We start from the raw sequence: 13,375 nt of genomic DNA, 5'->3' as shown, positions 1-13,375 counted from the left end.
GACTATCTATCTAACTATCTAGAAATGTGGAGAACTATTGTGTACCAAGCTACCTGAGCATATCAAGTGAATGACTATCTATCTAACTATTTAACTATCTAGACATGTGGAGAACTATTGTGTACCAAGCTACCGGAGCATATCATTTGCAGGACTATTTATCTAACTATCTAGAAGTGTGGATAACTATTGTGTACCAAGCTACCCGAGCATATCATGTGCAAGACTATCTAAATATCTATATATCTCTAACTATCTAGCTATTTATCTATCTATCTAGAAATGTGGAGAACTATTGTGTACCAAGCTACCGGAGCATATCATGTGCAAGACTAAAAACCAGGTAGAAATTTAAGCATTGGTTTTACAGTTACTTTATCACTGCACTGCATAAGCTGTTTCTTTTATCAGTCCTTTCATATAAAAGTTTGATCTAGAAATAAAAGAAATGTTACAGGTTTTAGTAAGTTTGCATTATATTCTTTTAGTTATTATCTTAAATATAGGACCTTAAATCTAAAGATTTAATAAGATTTAATATTTATATTTTGTATCATTTGTCATTTGTCTTTTTTGAGGTACTATAAGCTGCTTACTAGCGTTGCGTGCCGAGCATCTAAGGTTTCTGTATTCAAACAGGGAGAAAGGGGCCTAAGAAACTGCTCAAGACTTATATTAAAAAAGTATAGGAAAAAATTCCTGAGACCAATGTTAAGCTTCCCTAATATAGAGAACTTAATCGGTTATTTGGTTAGCGAGATTTTAATATGCAAACACAAAAAAGAAGGAGAACCATATCGGTTTAGTGATTAGCAAGATACTTCAGTACACACAGTTAGACTCAGATCCTGTATATTTTATGTAAGAGTTTATTTATATAGATTTAGATTCAGAAATTATTCATAATATTTAGCTTAGTTTAATATTTCTAACTATAAACTATAGATCTACCTATCTATGTATCCAAATTACTAACTAGTAAGTTTAAATTATTTCTTGACATTATACTGCAGTAATTTAATAAATGTATATGAGATATATATGTTTTATCATTTACAGGGTTAATATAAAAGATGGGGGGAGGGGGTTTTGCATGAGTAATCCTTGGTAGGTCTATTTTCCCTAAATCGAACAAAAAGTTTGAAAAGTAACGGCTAACGGCTGGCGGCTCAGCCGTTTAGCATAATATTCTTTACTGCTCCAAAAGGTTTTAACCGGTTCTAGCCGGTAGTTGCTGGTACTAGAAATCTAAAAATGTTTTTTTTTTGTATCATTTCACATGATTTAAAGCAAAAATATGTTTCAAGAAGTTAATTCCTACGTCATTTATGACAGATTTGCCCTAAAAATAGCCAAAAAACGGCTAAACGGCCGAGCCGTTAGCCGTTACTTTTTCAACTTTTTGTTCGATTTAGGGAAAAGAGACCTACCAAGGATTACTCATGCAAAATTTCAGATCGAAATTCGAATTCTAAGTGCCATTTATACATTAATTACGAGATAGTTGCATTAACCCCCCCCCCCCCCCTATATAATGAGTAATGCATAATGTATAGTAGATTCTTAATTGTAAGTTCAATGGTTACCTAGACAAGAAAATATCCTAATAATTTGTTTTGAACATAAATTTTTTATCCATTGACCTAACTATGTTTCCCCCAAATTAACAAGTTTAATCTAACGAAAGAAATGACCATTGTCCCCTCTCAAATTATTTAGGCGCCCTCTAAATTGTCTTGCTACTTGGTACACACTGTAATAGTTCATTTGACTGAAATCAAGGCCATTCATCTCATTAGAATTAAACTTGGTCTCCTAATTATACTATTTAGTCGAGAGTGTCATTCAGATAGAGATAGATATATATTCAGATAGATAGATAGTGATATAATTATCCCATTAGAATTAAACTTGGTCTTCTAATTCATTATACTATGTAGTATTACGTGTCATTCAGATAGAGATAGAAAGATATACAGATAGCTACAAATTAAATAATTATCCCATTGGAATTAAACTTAGTCTACAAGTTCATTATAATATGCAGTATTAGAGTGTCATTCAGATAGAGATAGTAAGGTATACAGATAGATAGATAGATAATGAAATAATTATCCAATTAGAATTAAACTTGGCCTGCTAATTCATTATACTATGTAGTTTAGAGTGTCATTCAGATATAGATAGATAGATATACAGATAGTTAGATAGATAATGAAATAATTATCCAATTAGAATAAAACTTGGTCTGCTAATTCATTATAATATGTAGTCTTGAGTGTCATACAGATACAGATAGATATACAGATAGATAGATAGATAATGAAATAATTATACCATTAGAATTAAACTTGGTCTACTAATTCATTTTACTATGTAGTCTAGAGTGTCATTCAGATACAGATAGATATACAGATAGATAGATAGATAATGAAATAATTATCCAATTAGAATTAAACTTCATTATTATATGATATGTAGTATTAGAGTGTCATTCAGACATAGATAGATAGATATACAGATAGATAGATAGTGATATAATTATCCCATTAGAATTAAACTTAGTCTACAAGTTCATTATAATATGCAGTATTAGAGTGTCATTCAGATATAGATAGTTAGGTATACAGATAGATAGATAGATAATGGAATAATTATCCCATTATAAATAAACTTGGTCTACTAATTCATTATACTATGTAGTCTAGAGTGTCATAAAGATAAAGATAGATAGATATACAGATAGTTAGATAGATAATGAAATAATTATCCAATTAGAATTAAACTTGGTCTACTAATTCATTATACTGTGTTGTCTTGGGTGTCATACAGATAAAGATAGATAGATAAACAGATAGTTAGATAGATAATGAAATAATCATCCAATTAGAATTAAACTTAGTCTACAAGTTCATTATACTATGTTGTCCTGATTGTCATTCAGATAAAGATAGATATACAGATAGTTAGATAGATAATGAAATAATTATCCAATTAGAATTAAACTTCATTATTATATGATATGTAGTATTAGAGTGTCATTCAGACATAGATAGATAGATATACAGATAGATAGATAGTGATATAATTATCCCATTAGAATTAAACTTAGTCTACAAGTTCATTATAATATGCAGTATTAGAGTGTCATTAAGATAGAGATAGTTAGTTAGGTATACAGATAGATAGATAGATAATGAAATAATCATCCTATAAGAGTTAAACTTGTTCTTCTAGTCTTAGTGCACAATGATCCTTCAGTACAATCAAATCACCCATACAGACAGACAGATAGACATCCTGTTATATATACAAGGATATGTATTTGAAATTTGTAGTTAGATTGATAATGCAATAATTATCTTATTAGAACTAAACTTCAACTATAGATTAAGTACATTATGAAGTGCCATTGTCTTTAGCTATTAGGAGGCGTTATTATATATTTTAAGATAAATTTCTTTAGATTGTTTAAGGCATTTTGACATTATATGCAAGAACAGACGTTTCAGATTTTATTAACATTCTATTTTCAGAATCGACTGGATGGGAAAGAGCATTCAGCTCAAAATGGCGGATTTGACCACTCCTCCACCCTTCCCTCACCGCCATCCGCTACGAAACCGGTTTCCTCCCTCCCCTCCTCCCCCGCGACTCTACCTCCCACCTCTATCGTAGTCAAGGCCCCAGCTTCACCCCCGCGCTCCACTCCCCTCTCTCCCAGCGCTTGTAGTGGAAAAAGTCATTCCCTCGGCTTCCCCCGCTGTTCTAGCTGTTGTCACGCAGCTGACTATGTGGTGCATGACTGCTATGAGACAGCTGTAGTGACAGCTGATGGTGGTAAAGCAGCCGCAGCTGGAGATCAATGCTTGAAGGGCTCCATGTCGCCCTGCATACCTGGCAGGGTCGAAGACAGGTAATATCATAACAAAACTAAAATCATTTATTGACAAACGGTCAACGTGAACTGTAATGTAAATGTTCAATGGTAAAAGAGAGAGAGAGGGACAATATAATAATATATGTAGGTTAATATATATATATATAGATATAATAAGAATGATGGAATATCACAAAACCTATAAGTATATTGGATGCTCTTAGAAATCTTCACAAAAGATCAGCTATCTATCGTATATAGAAGCCAAAAATATCACATTTCTCTCTGAGAGTTACGGACTTGTAGAGGGAGGGACAGCCGGACAATATAAATAAGTAAGAAGCTTCGCTACTAAAAAATTTAAAATCTAATAAAGATTAGCAATACAGTTACATATGTATATGATTACAACTTTAATATTTTATAAAATTTTCACCCTATATATTTGTATTTTTACTTTTCATTGAATTTAATTGGTATTAAAATATAAAATTGAAGACTTCAAAATTTGAATAAAATCTATTCAATTAATTCCTTTTATGATAAATCATATAAATGGTTAAACTATAAATTTAATCTTTTATGAATCTATCTAATTATCTTTGTATATATATACATATTACCGGCTACGCACATACAGAGGATTCTAGGTTTATTTGAGGGGAGGGGGGTGGGGGGTTCGACTCCTTACCGGAAATTAAATTAACGTTTTTTTTTTTTTGGGGGGGGGGTAATTTTTTTAATAATAAACCTTCCCAGGACCTATGAAAAGTTACATTGTAAAGGAGAATCATATCGGTTAACGAGATTCATATATTTTAGTTACATGAAGAAAGGAAGACCTCTGACTCCAGATTTTCAAAGTAGTCAGGTAAAAAGAATTGTTCTATTAAATTAAAACACTTTTATATGAGTAAAAGTAACAAATCTGCAATTTTAATAATTCATTAAATTTTTCAATTGAACGTAAGTCCTAAATACAATTCAGTTATACTCCTTTGTGAAATAGGACCAGTGATTATCGAGGTCTTAACAGACCAACCAAAAACTTTACTACTTTAGGACTTGCGACTATGCCCCTAAAGGCCTCTAGGTGCACTTGGGGAAAGTGTGGGTTTTTATTTTAGTTTTAAAAAGAAATAGTAAAAAAAATGTTTGGGGCGGGGCTATTTTTTCCAATGGATATTTCTCTTTGGAGGGTCATGTACCCATTCCTATAATAGTTAGAAAAAATTAACACAGACATAAAGACATCCTGTTACTTTTATATGAGGATATAATTTTTGTTTAGACATGTTCTCCGCTGCACGCAAACTCAACCCGCCAAAACTCTCCCTCTCACCTCCCCAACTTTCAGCGGTCAGAACCCAACATGCGCGGGGCGTGTTCCGCCTCCTCCACGCCTCTCCGCCGTCCCGCCCACGCGGAAAATTCTTCCAGCCAAAACCGGTTTTCGTTGTTGGAGTGTCCCGGTCATGTGAACCTGTGTCAGGGGACAATTTGTCCCGGGAGTATGGCAACGTGTCCGGGTCATGAATATATTTGTCGCAGGTATGTTCTAAGTAGCGAGGCTACTCTATAATTTACTTTGTCGGTCCGTCCTTCAGTCAATTGATGTTGGTATTTTAGCGCGGTGGGGAGACCAATTTTTCAATCTATGCCTAAAAAATAAACTATCTGCTCTTTGTCAGAAATATATTTCAGTTTCCTAAATTAATCCGTATTCTAAAAAAAGAAATTACCAAAAAAGTCATAATTTTCAATAGAATCATTTGATATGTTTTGTAGGAATTTTAAAAAGTACTTTTATATAATATGTACGCAACTTTAAAAACGAAAAAAATGAAAACTTAAGTCTTTTGTGTAACGTCGTCAAATGCTTCCCTAATGTCAAAGTGCCTCTAATTGTCCATAAACAACATATGAATTATGCAGTGTCTAAAGGACCAAGCAATCTCTTTTGAGGAAGAAAAAAACGGAAGGGAGATTTTGTTGGGAAGTGATATGATGTACGAGTGATGAAAAGCAAAGAGGAAGAGGATATTGGGCTGTTTATTTATACACTATTCCCCAAAGTTTTCTAATACCGTTTCTTATTCGTTGGCCTAACAACTTTGACACTTCTATTAAATTTTGATTGTTTGGTTCAATAATTTGAGTGTCTAAACGTTTCAACCATTAATCATAATCCACAGAAGGGGTTAATTTATGTATCATCATTGGGAATGAACATCAATTTATCGGCCATTATACTATCCCTCTAGATCTCTGGAGAGAAAGTGAATTATCTGAAATTCTATAACATTACCGACAACCATAAGAACAGACAGGCAAACAATTACAGAGTAGCTTCTCCAATAAAATAGTTGTTAGATTATGAAATGTTGTAACTTTTCAAAGTTTCTCAAAAATTAGCCATTTGACTTCATAAAAATTAGGTAGGGATTATCCATTTCTTTTTTAGAGGTTTTTTCCCACTTCTCCCTCATTTTTATGACGTCACTGGCTGATTTTTAAGACAATTTAAGTTAATGAAATGTTAAATTTTAGACATGGTTTGACGTGTCCCACCCAGCTGGAATCCCATCCCGGTCATGGACAACATAATATCGGTCATGGAATTTATGCAAGGTATATCCAAATATAAAAGTAACAGGAAATCTGAGTGTGCCTGTGTTTAGCTAAGGATCTCCCTGCTGAACTGATAGGGTTCTCCTTAACAGTGAACCTATAGGTCCAGAGAAAGTTTATAAATATTCTTGGTTCCAAACTTTTAAAAAAAAAATGATTTAATTTAAAAGCGGGTTATTTTGTGGGGATATTGTCAGGGATCTAAAGGGATAAGACAATGGCCGATAAATTGATATATATCTCCAATAATGATACACAAATTTAAACTTTATGTAAATTATAATAATTGGTTGAAACGTTTGCTAACGAATAAGAAACTTTATTATAATACTCTGGGGACTAGTGTTATACTCAGACCCAAGTCCCCTCCCTCCCTGGAAGAATATATTATCTTTCATTGTTCAATCCCTGCCTTTTTAATGTTTTCCTGCAATCAACTGGAGTATTGTGTTTGTTATTCAATGTTTATTTACCAGACTATCCTATAATTGTTTTAAGAGCAAAGCTACTCAATATTTAATTTTGTAGTATACCTGTAACAGAATCCAAAATAGAATTGAAAATTGGCCAAACGAATTTTCTCTCAGTATAAGTCCATACATGTCTCTTGGAACACTTAAGTTTAGTTGAGACCTTTAAAAAGCTTTACAATAAAGGAGAGTCATTGGTTCAAAGTTTAGTGAGATCCTTTGCTACAGATGAAAGACAGAAAGACATCCTATTACTTTTATTATAGTAAAAAATCTTCATTGGTAATATAGTACTGATTTTTTGTATGTCTACAAATGTCTTGGTTCGATCTTATTTATATCCAAAATATGGTATAAAAAAATGACTAAGGCTGACATATAATAGCCATAAATATATTCTCTATTATGACAACAGAGTAAGGGAACCTTAGCTCTCAATTTTCATTAGAACACACCTTGCGTGCTTTGCTTACATAGTATATAATATAAAAAAATATTTACTTTTTGTTATTTTATTGACATAAATGGTTAAAAACATGTCAATCAACACAACATAACAAGGACATTCATGTCTGTACTTTCACAGCATAGACAAAACCAATAATTATTCTTTTAAAAAGTATAAATATTTTATGTACCAAACTGTTTTAGTGGAGGAATCAATTGATTAAAAATGGACAGTCAGACAGACCATCTTATTGAAAAGATTTGCATGTAATAGTTCAACATTGACATATTCTCATTTTCTATGTTATGAATTTAAAGTAAAATGTAAACAAACATAATGTAAATTATATTGAAAATTATTCCCCCTCTCTTCCCCTATAACAAATTTACCCTAAACAATTTTAAAGGGGTCTGGTTGGTCCTTACCACCGCCCCCCCCCCCTCCCGTCTCTTCGCAAAACAAAATAAATTTAGGGGATTAAATACCCTCCAACATGTTAATTTGAAACTGGGGTTAAAAATAATTTTTAATCAAGTTGAATTAATTTTGGACACCCTTGAAAGAGTCTAGTGTAATACCAAGATAGATAGATAGATGAGTTGTTGAATTTTAAGACTGAAAATATACAATTTTGAATGATTTAAATAAAAGGTTGTACAAGATCTAAGATTTGATTTACTAATGTAAGGCTATATGTAAAATGTCAAAATCTGCCAAGACGGTGCCAGATAAAAATTAATAAGAAATATCTAAGAAAGTTTTAATTTAATTTTGGTTAGAAGGTTATTTAATTGGAAGTAGTGAAAAAATACCAAGCACACAAAAATCAAATAGATCATTTAAAAAAATTATTTTACAAGATTTATTAAATCAAAATATTTCATAAAAAATGCCAATTTCAAACAGCTACTTTTTCCATAGGACACATTGGCATTTATTGAAAAAAAAGTACTTTGATGCCAATAGTTATGTATTTGATTGGTATTTAGATTATTATAACTTACTGTGACATTACTATATATACTATGCCTCTAAAACCCGGCGTACATCTGTTTCAAAATTTTTGACATATTTGACAGTTATTAAATTTATCCACTTACAGATAGAGAAAGTAAGATACATAGATAGATTGCTAATTTATAGATAAGAATGAAACCTATCTATCTATCTACATCTACCTATCTAATTTGGCTGCTAATGCCACCTGATACTGCCGTTTCAAGACAGTTTGTTTAAAATTATTTGTTATTTAAATTTTTTAAAATCCTCTAAATTTTATGGAAAAATCTGTAAATACTATTGTTATTTTTAGAATTAAAAAGATAATTGTAACTAATGATTGTTATAATGCATGAAACATGATGTTTTAGAAATAATCTTTTTTTATTCATTCTATCTCAACTATCTATATATCCAGACGGCAAGTGATGTCAGAACCGCTGCCTGCGCTGATTGGCTCCATCTGTAATTCTCCGTGGAGCATTGATAAAGACTTAGAAGAATTAGAGGTAAATCAATTATTACAATATCCAATATGAAGGTTTTTTAAAGAATATTAGTTGCAAGATTTCTCTAGTATCGAAATGTCTGCTATTTAAGAGCGACAGCTGATTTTTAAATGAATATTCCTTGTACCAAATGAGTATTCAGTATAAAGTTTACTTTGTCCGTCGGTTTTTTAGCTTGTCATAATATCTTCTAATTATTTAAACTATCTCAGCAATGTATTTCTATTGCTAAAGTGTATTTTTTTTTCATAAGGATAAAATTTACATTTAGGAGGATTAAAATATCCCAGTGATAATTTCAAGAAAGTCAAAAAGCTTTTGAAGAAGTACTTATAAATAATCTCTATAACCATTTCTAATAAATATTAGGAGACTTCATCTAAGCTGAACATGAATATAGACGAAAATGATGATTATGTCCACTTACAAAATTTGCAGGTACAATTTACACATTGAAAAAAATGCCGATTTAATTGATTTACAACCCTTCTTTCCCCACGAATTATATATTAACATTTCCCTTTAGAAAAGCGAAACTGCTTTATAGTTATGGTATTTCATATTGATCTTACGGGATAATGGACAATTGACGATACATTAATGTAAATCCCCAATGATGAAAAAAATAACAAATAATAAGAGAGAAACTTTGGGTACCAGTGTAATTTACAGTCCAATGTCCCCTTTCTACCTGAATATATCAGCATAATCATTAATCAAGAAAATTTTCACGATATGGCTTCGAAACCGATCAAAATTCGCTGGATAAGAATCCAAGTTTAGCCATACTAAAACGCATGTACTGTATCGTACAAAACAAAACTGTAATTATTACAATATTTTTTTGTTTTACTATCCGTGGAAACCTGTCTATAATACGATGAGATAAAAATTATTTTTCTTTCTTAGAAATGCAGCTACTCTATAGTCAAACTTAATGTTAAGCCAACAAGCAAAATAAATCTAAAATAATATTTGGGTGGCAAATAAAAAGGTCGTCAATTCCACTATATGTTGCCCCTAACAACAGCTGAAAATAACGTATAGGTTTCGTGATTTTTTTCCCGAATTAATTTCGTTGTTGTTATGTTTCTGCCTAATTATAGGAGCACGAATCGCTGAGATCTTCCCTGCAGGACAACACAGACACAATAATACAATCTGTCATATTTGATCCTAATGATTCTACCAATGACGATTACGCTGATGATACACAGGACACACATGAAGAGGATACTAAAGAGGAGTTTACTGTCAAAGTTGTGGATGAAATTAAAGGAGATTCTGCTGCTGCACTGCATTCTCAAAATATTAAAGGAATTGTTTAGATTAATTTTAGAAAAGGATGACACTTTTAGTTAAAAAAAACAACTTTTTGGTGTATTTTTTCTAGGATTGGTATCACATAGGAGGTATTGAAGGTACCTTCTACCAATTTAGTAATAAACCCTTCTTGGAACTTCAATGTATTGAGAACCATATTGGTTCAGTGTTATGCTACACATCGTGTTAGTTTCATAAAAGGATTATTTTGAAGCTTTATAGAGTGCCATAAAGAAACTTCGCCCTGCAATACAAATGACCAATGATATGCCAATACACAAACTAAATTACCAATGGTATACATTTTAATTGACCAATGGTATGACGTCATTTCTATAGGCAATATAAAAACTGACCTTTCTGGCAGAGTATCTGTCACGGCGGCGCTGTCCGCAGACGGGGCAGGTATCTGCCAGATAGAGGTTTTTGACGGAGCACCTCCAAATCTCAAGCGTAGTCTAAAACAGCTTCATTATTTTTTCTAAAGTTGAATTATCCCAAAACAACCACATGAAGTTCTTGCTTTTTCAATTGCAAATATGATTACCCAATTTAATACAGAAAGATGCAATGTAAATTTTTTTTTACAGAAAGGAATATGTATTTCATATGAAGGATGACAACATCCATAAGTAGCGAAGCACAAAACAATTATTGACAAACGGAAAAAGTCAGCAAAATAAGAACAAATGTTCAGTGTCATAGATTAAATACACAGAAAGTAACCCTAACTTACAAAATATGTGTTTGTCTTTTTTAGCATGGCTGATAGACCGACGGACCAATTATATTATATTCAGGATAATCATTTAAGAATTTTTCTTTTGAGGAATTATATCTTTTTAATTTTCTCTTCATTTTGGCAAAAAAAATTGCGAATTGCAAAAAATATCTATATGGGTTCAATTACAAAAAAGATTGAGCTTGGCTTGGCAAACTAAGCAATTTTTGGCATCATTTTGTAGTTGATGGTTTTTGAAAAGCAAAGCTTTTCTACAAAATGGATCAGCACGTCTTTGTGTTCGTACTTAATAGCTGTGATTGTTAATGTTATAATTGTCCAATCAACTTAAAACTTTGTATAATGATTCCTTTAAATTTTAGGTACAATTAAGAAAGTGCAGCACTTATATAATTTTTTTGCAAAACGATTTTATGTCTATTTTTAACATGTTAACATATTTTTTTTCTTTTTATTAGAAATATTGATTCTCAGGACAATTAGGCGTTATATTATAGGCGTATGAAATCTATGAACAAGTCTAGAAACGCTAATAAGTCGATTTATCAATATTCTTTTTTCTCTCTTATTTATGGAGTTCACTTTGTGGATGTTGTCATCCTTTTAAGTGGTGTTACGATGTATATGATTTATATTAATTCTTCAATTCCCATTTTATTTTTGTCATTGACATATCACAGTATCCCACAATAAATAACAGGGTTCTTAAGGAATAAGTAATGGATGATTTATTATCTATAATTTACATGCCCAAACATGAAATAATTCAACCTCTTCTGTCACAGTGCGTTCGAAGGTGCTTTGACTTTTGTCTCAGAACCTAAATTAGGACATAGTGCATTACATTACCCTAGGTTAGGTAACTTCATTTCACTTTTCAATAAAATCTAAAATGCAGCCGTTTTTGAGAAAATTAGATTTGAAAAATTTTAGTTCAATTTTCATCCGCTAGGAGATACCGCAGAATCATGACAAGAAAAGCAAAGATTTTTTATTTAAAATTCTGAACAAGTTTGCTTTTATGAAGTCTTTCATAAAACCTCTATATATATGATTTATTTAAGACTGAATTTTTGTGACCTTAGCAAAGCAACTGATAAAAATGGCCATTAATTAACTCCCTTCAGGTGTGGTTTTATGAAGAACTTTATGAAAGCAAACTTGTTAAAAATTTTAAATAAATAATATTTGCTTTTCTTGTCATGATTATGCGGTAACTCCTAGGAGATGAAAATTAAACTTGAAATTTTCAAATTTAATTTTTTTTTAAAACGGCTGCATTTTAGATTTTATTGAAAAGTGAAATGAAGTTACCTTACCTAGGGTAATGAAATGCACTATGTCCCAATTTAGGTTCCGACACAAAAGTCAAAACACCTTCATAAGCATTGTGTCTGTAGCTTAATTGGTGAAAAGTATAGACAATGCTTGTTTTAACCAATAATTCGTGATTTGATATAATTACCCAAAGTTTTTAAGGCAACGAACGAGAGAACTTGTGTATAAAACTTTGGACACTATTGCATTTTAGCGTCCAATGGTTTCTCCCACCCTGATAAATATAGAATATAAATATTGAATTTAAAGTGAACTAAATTTGTAAATGGAATCGTGTATATATATGAGGTAAATAGAATTATCTATTGTTCCAGATCTAGATACCTATTTATAGATATTTATATCAACAAATACAAAATAAGGTTTAGAACTACATACCTTATTTTTTATATCTATATATCAAGTATGTATTATACTAGTTTAATGTAGCTGGAAGGAAAGATACATTAAGCTTTAATTCCTCAGGTGCCAAAAGATTTATAACGATGTTATCTATTTCATTGGCTCAAACACATTTGGTTCTTTTATTGAATTTTAATTGGTTTGTTCCAAGCTGGTAGTGTAAAATTTTTTCAAGCTATAATTTTAATCTACAGAAGATTAATTTTGATTATCATTATTGGGGATTTGTATCAATTAATCGTCTATTGCATTATCCCTTTAGATTCCTGACATAAGAGAGCAAATTTAGATTTAAGACTTGAAGCTTTTCTGCTACATATTTTTTCACAATATGTAATAATTTTTCAATTTTAGGCTCTGAATGTCTAAATACAAAAAAAAGATTTGTGTAAAAATGAACTTATTTTGTTTTGTGAAATTGTAAAAAAAAACATCATCTGTATACCTATCCTTGGTATTGAAACCAGGGATCCTAAGGGATAAGACAATGGAATTGATAGTACACCCCATATTATGCTAAACAAACTTACGCTTTTTGTAAATTAGATTTAATGGTAAAACATTTTGGACATGAAAGTTTATATCAATCAATTAAGATTTGATAAAAGTGCCAAAATTTTTAAGCTAACGAAT

The 13,375-nt window shown here is 31.2% G+C and overlaps 1 protein-coding gene across 1 annotated transcript in view; it reads left to right on the top strand.

Annotated features, from left to right (window-relative positions):
• LOC145322693 (uncharacterized) overlaps positions 1 to 10,297 on the top strand; it is a 96,753-nt gene extending 86,456 nt beyond the window's left edge. Inside the window, exons 13-20 of the mRNA XM_080164905.1 lie at positions 281 to 343; positions 3,537 to 3,916; positions 4,703 to 4,751; positions 5,172 to 5,431; positions 6,431 to 6,511; positions 8,847 to 8,937; positions 9,307 to 9,375; positions 10,044 to 10,297. Coding sequence (XP_080021031.1) covers positions 281 to 343; positions 3,537 to 3,916; positions 4,703 to 4,751; positions 5,172 to 5,431; positions 6,431 to 6,511; positions 8,847 to 8,937; positions 9,307 to 9,375; positions 10,044 to 10,265 — 1,215 coding nt within the window. The 3' untranslated portion in view covers positions 10,266 to 10,297. The remainder of the gene's footprint in view (positions 1 to 280; positions 344 to 3,536; positions 3,917 to 4,702; positions 4,752 to 5,171; positions 5,432 to 6,430; positions 6,512 to 8,846; positions 8,938 to 9,306; positions 9,376 to 10,043) is intronic.
• The last annotated feature ends 3,078 nt before the right edge of the window (positions 10,298 to 13,375 follow it).

The sequence above is a fragment of the Acartia tonsa genome, chromosome 6 (assembly GCF_053477335.1).
Source record: "Acartia tonsa isolate MP-2025a chromosome 6, ASM5347733v1, whole genome shotgun sequence".
NCBI classification, from domain to species: domain Eukaryota; kingdom Metazoa; phylum Arthropoda; class Copepoda; order Calanoida; family Acartiidae; genus Acartia; species Acartia tonsa.
The sequence above is the reverse complement of the archived record's forward strand: the minus strand, read 5'-3'. Positions and strand labels throughout refer to the sequence as shown.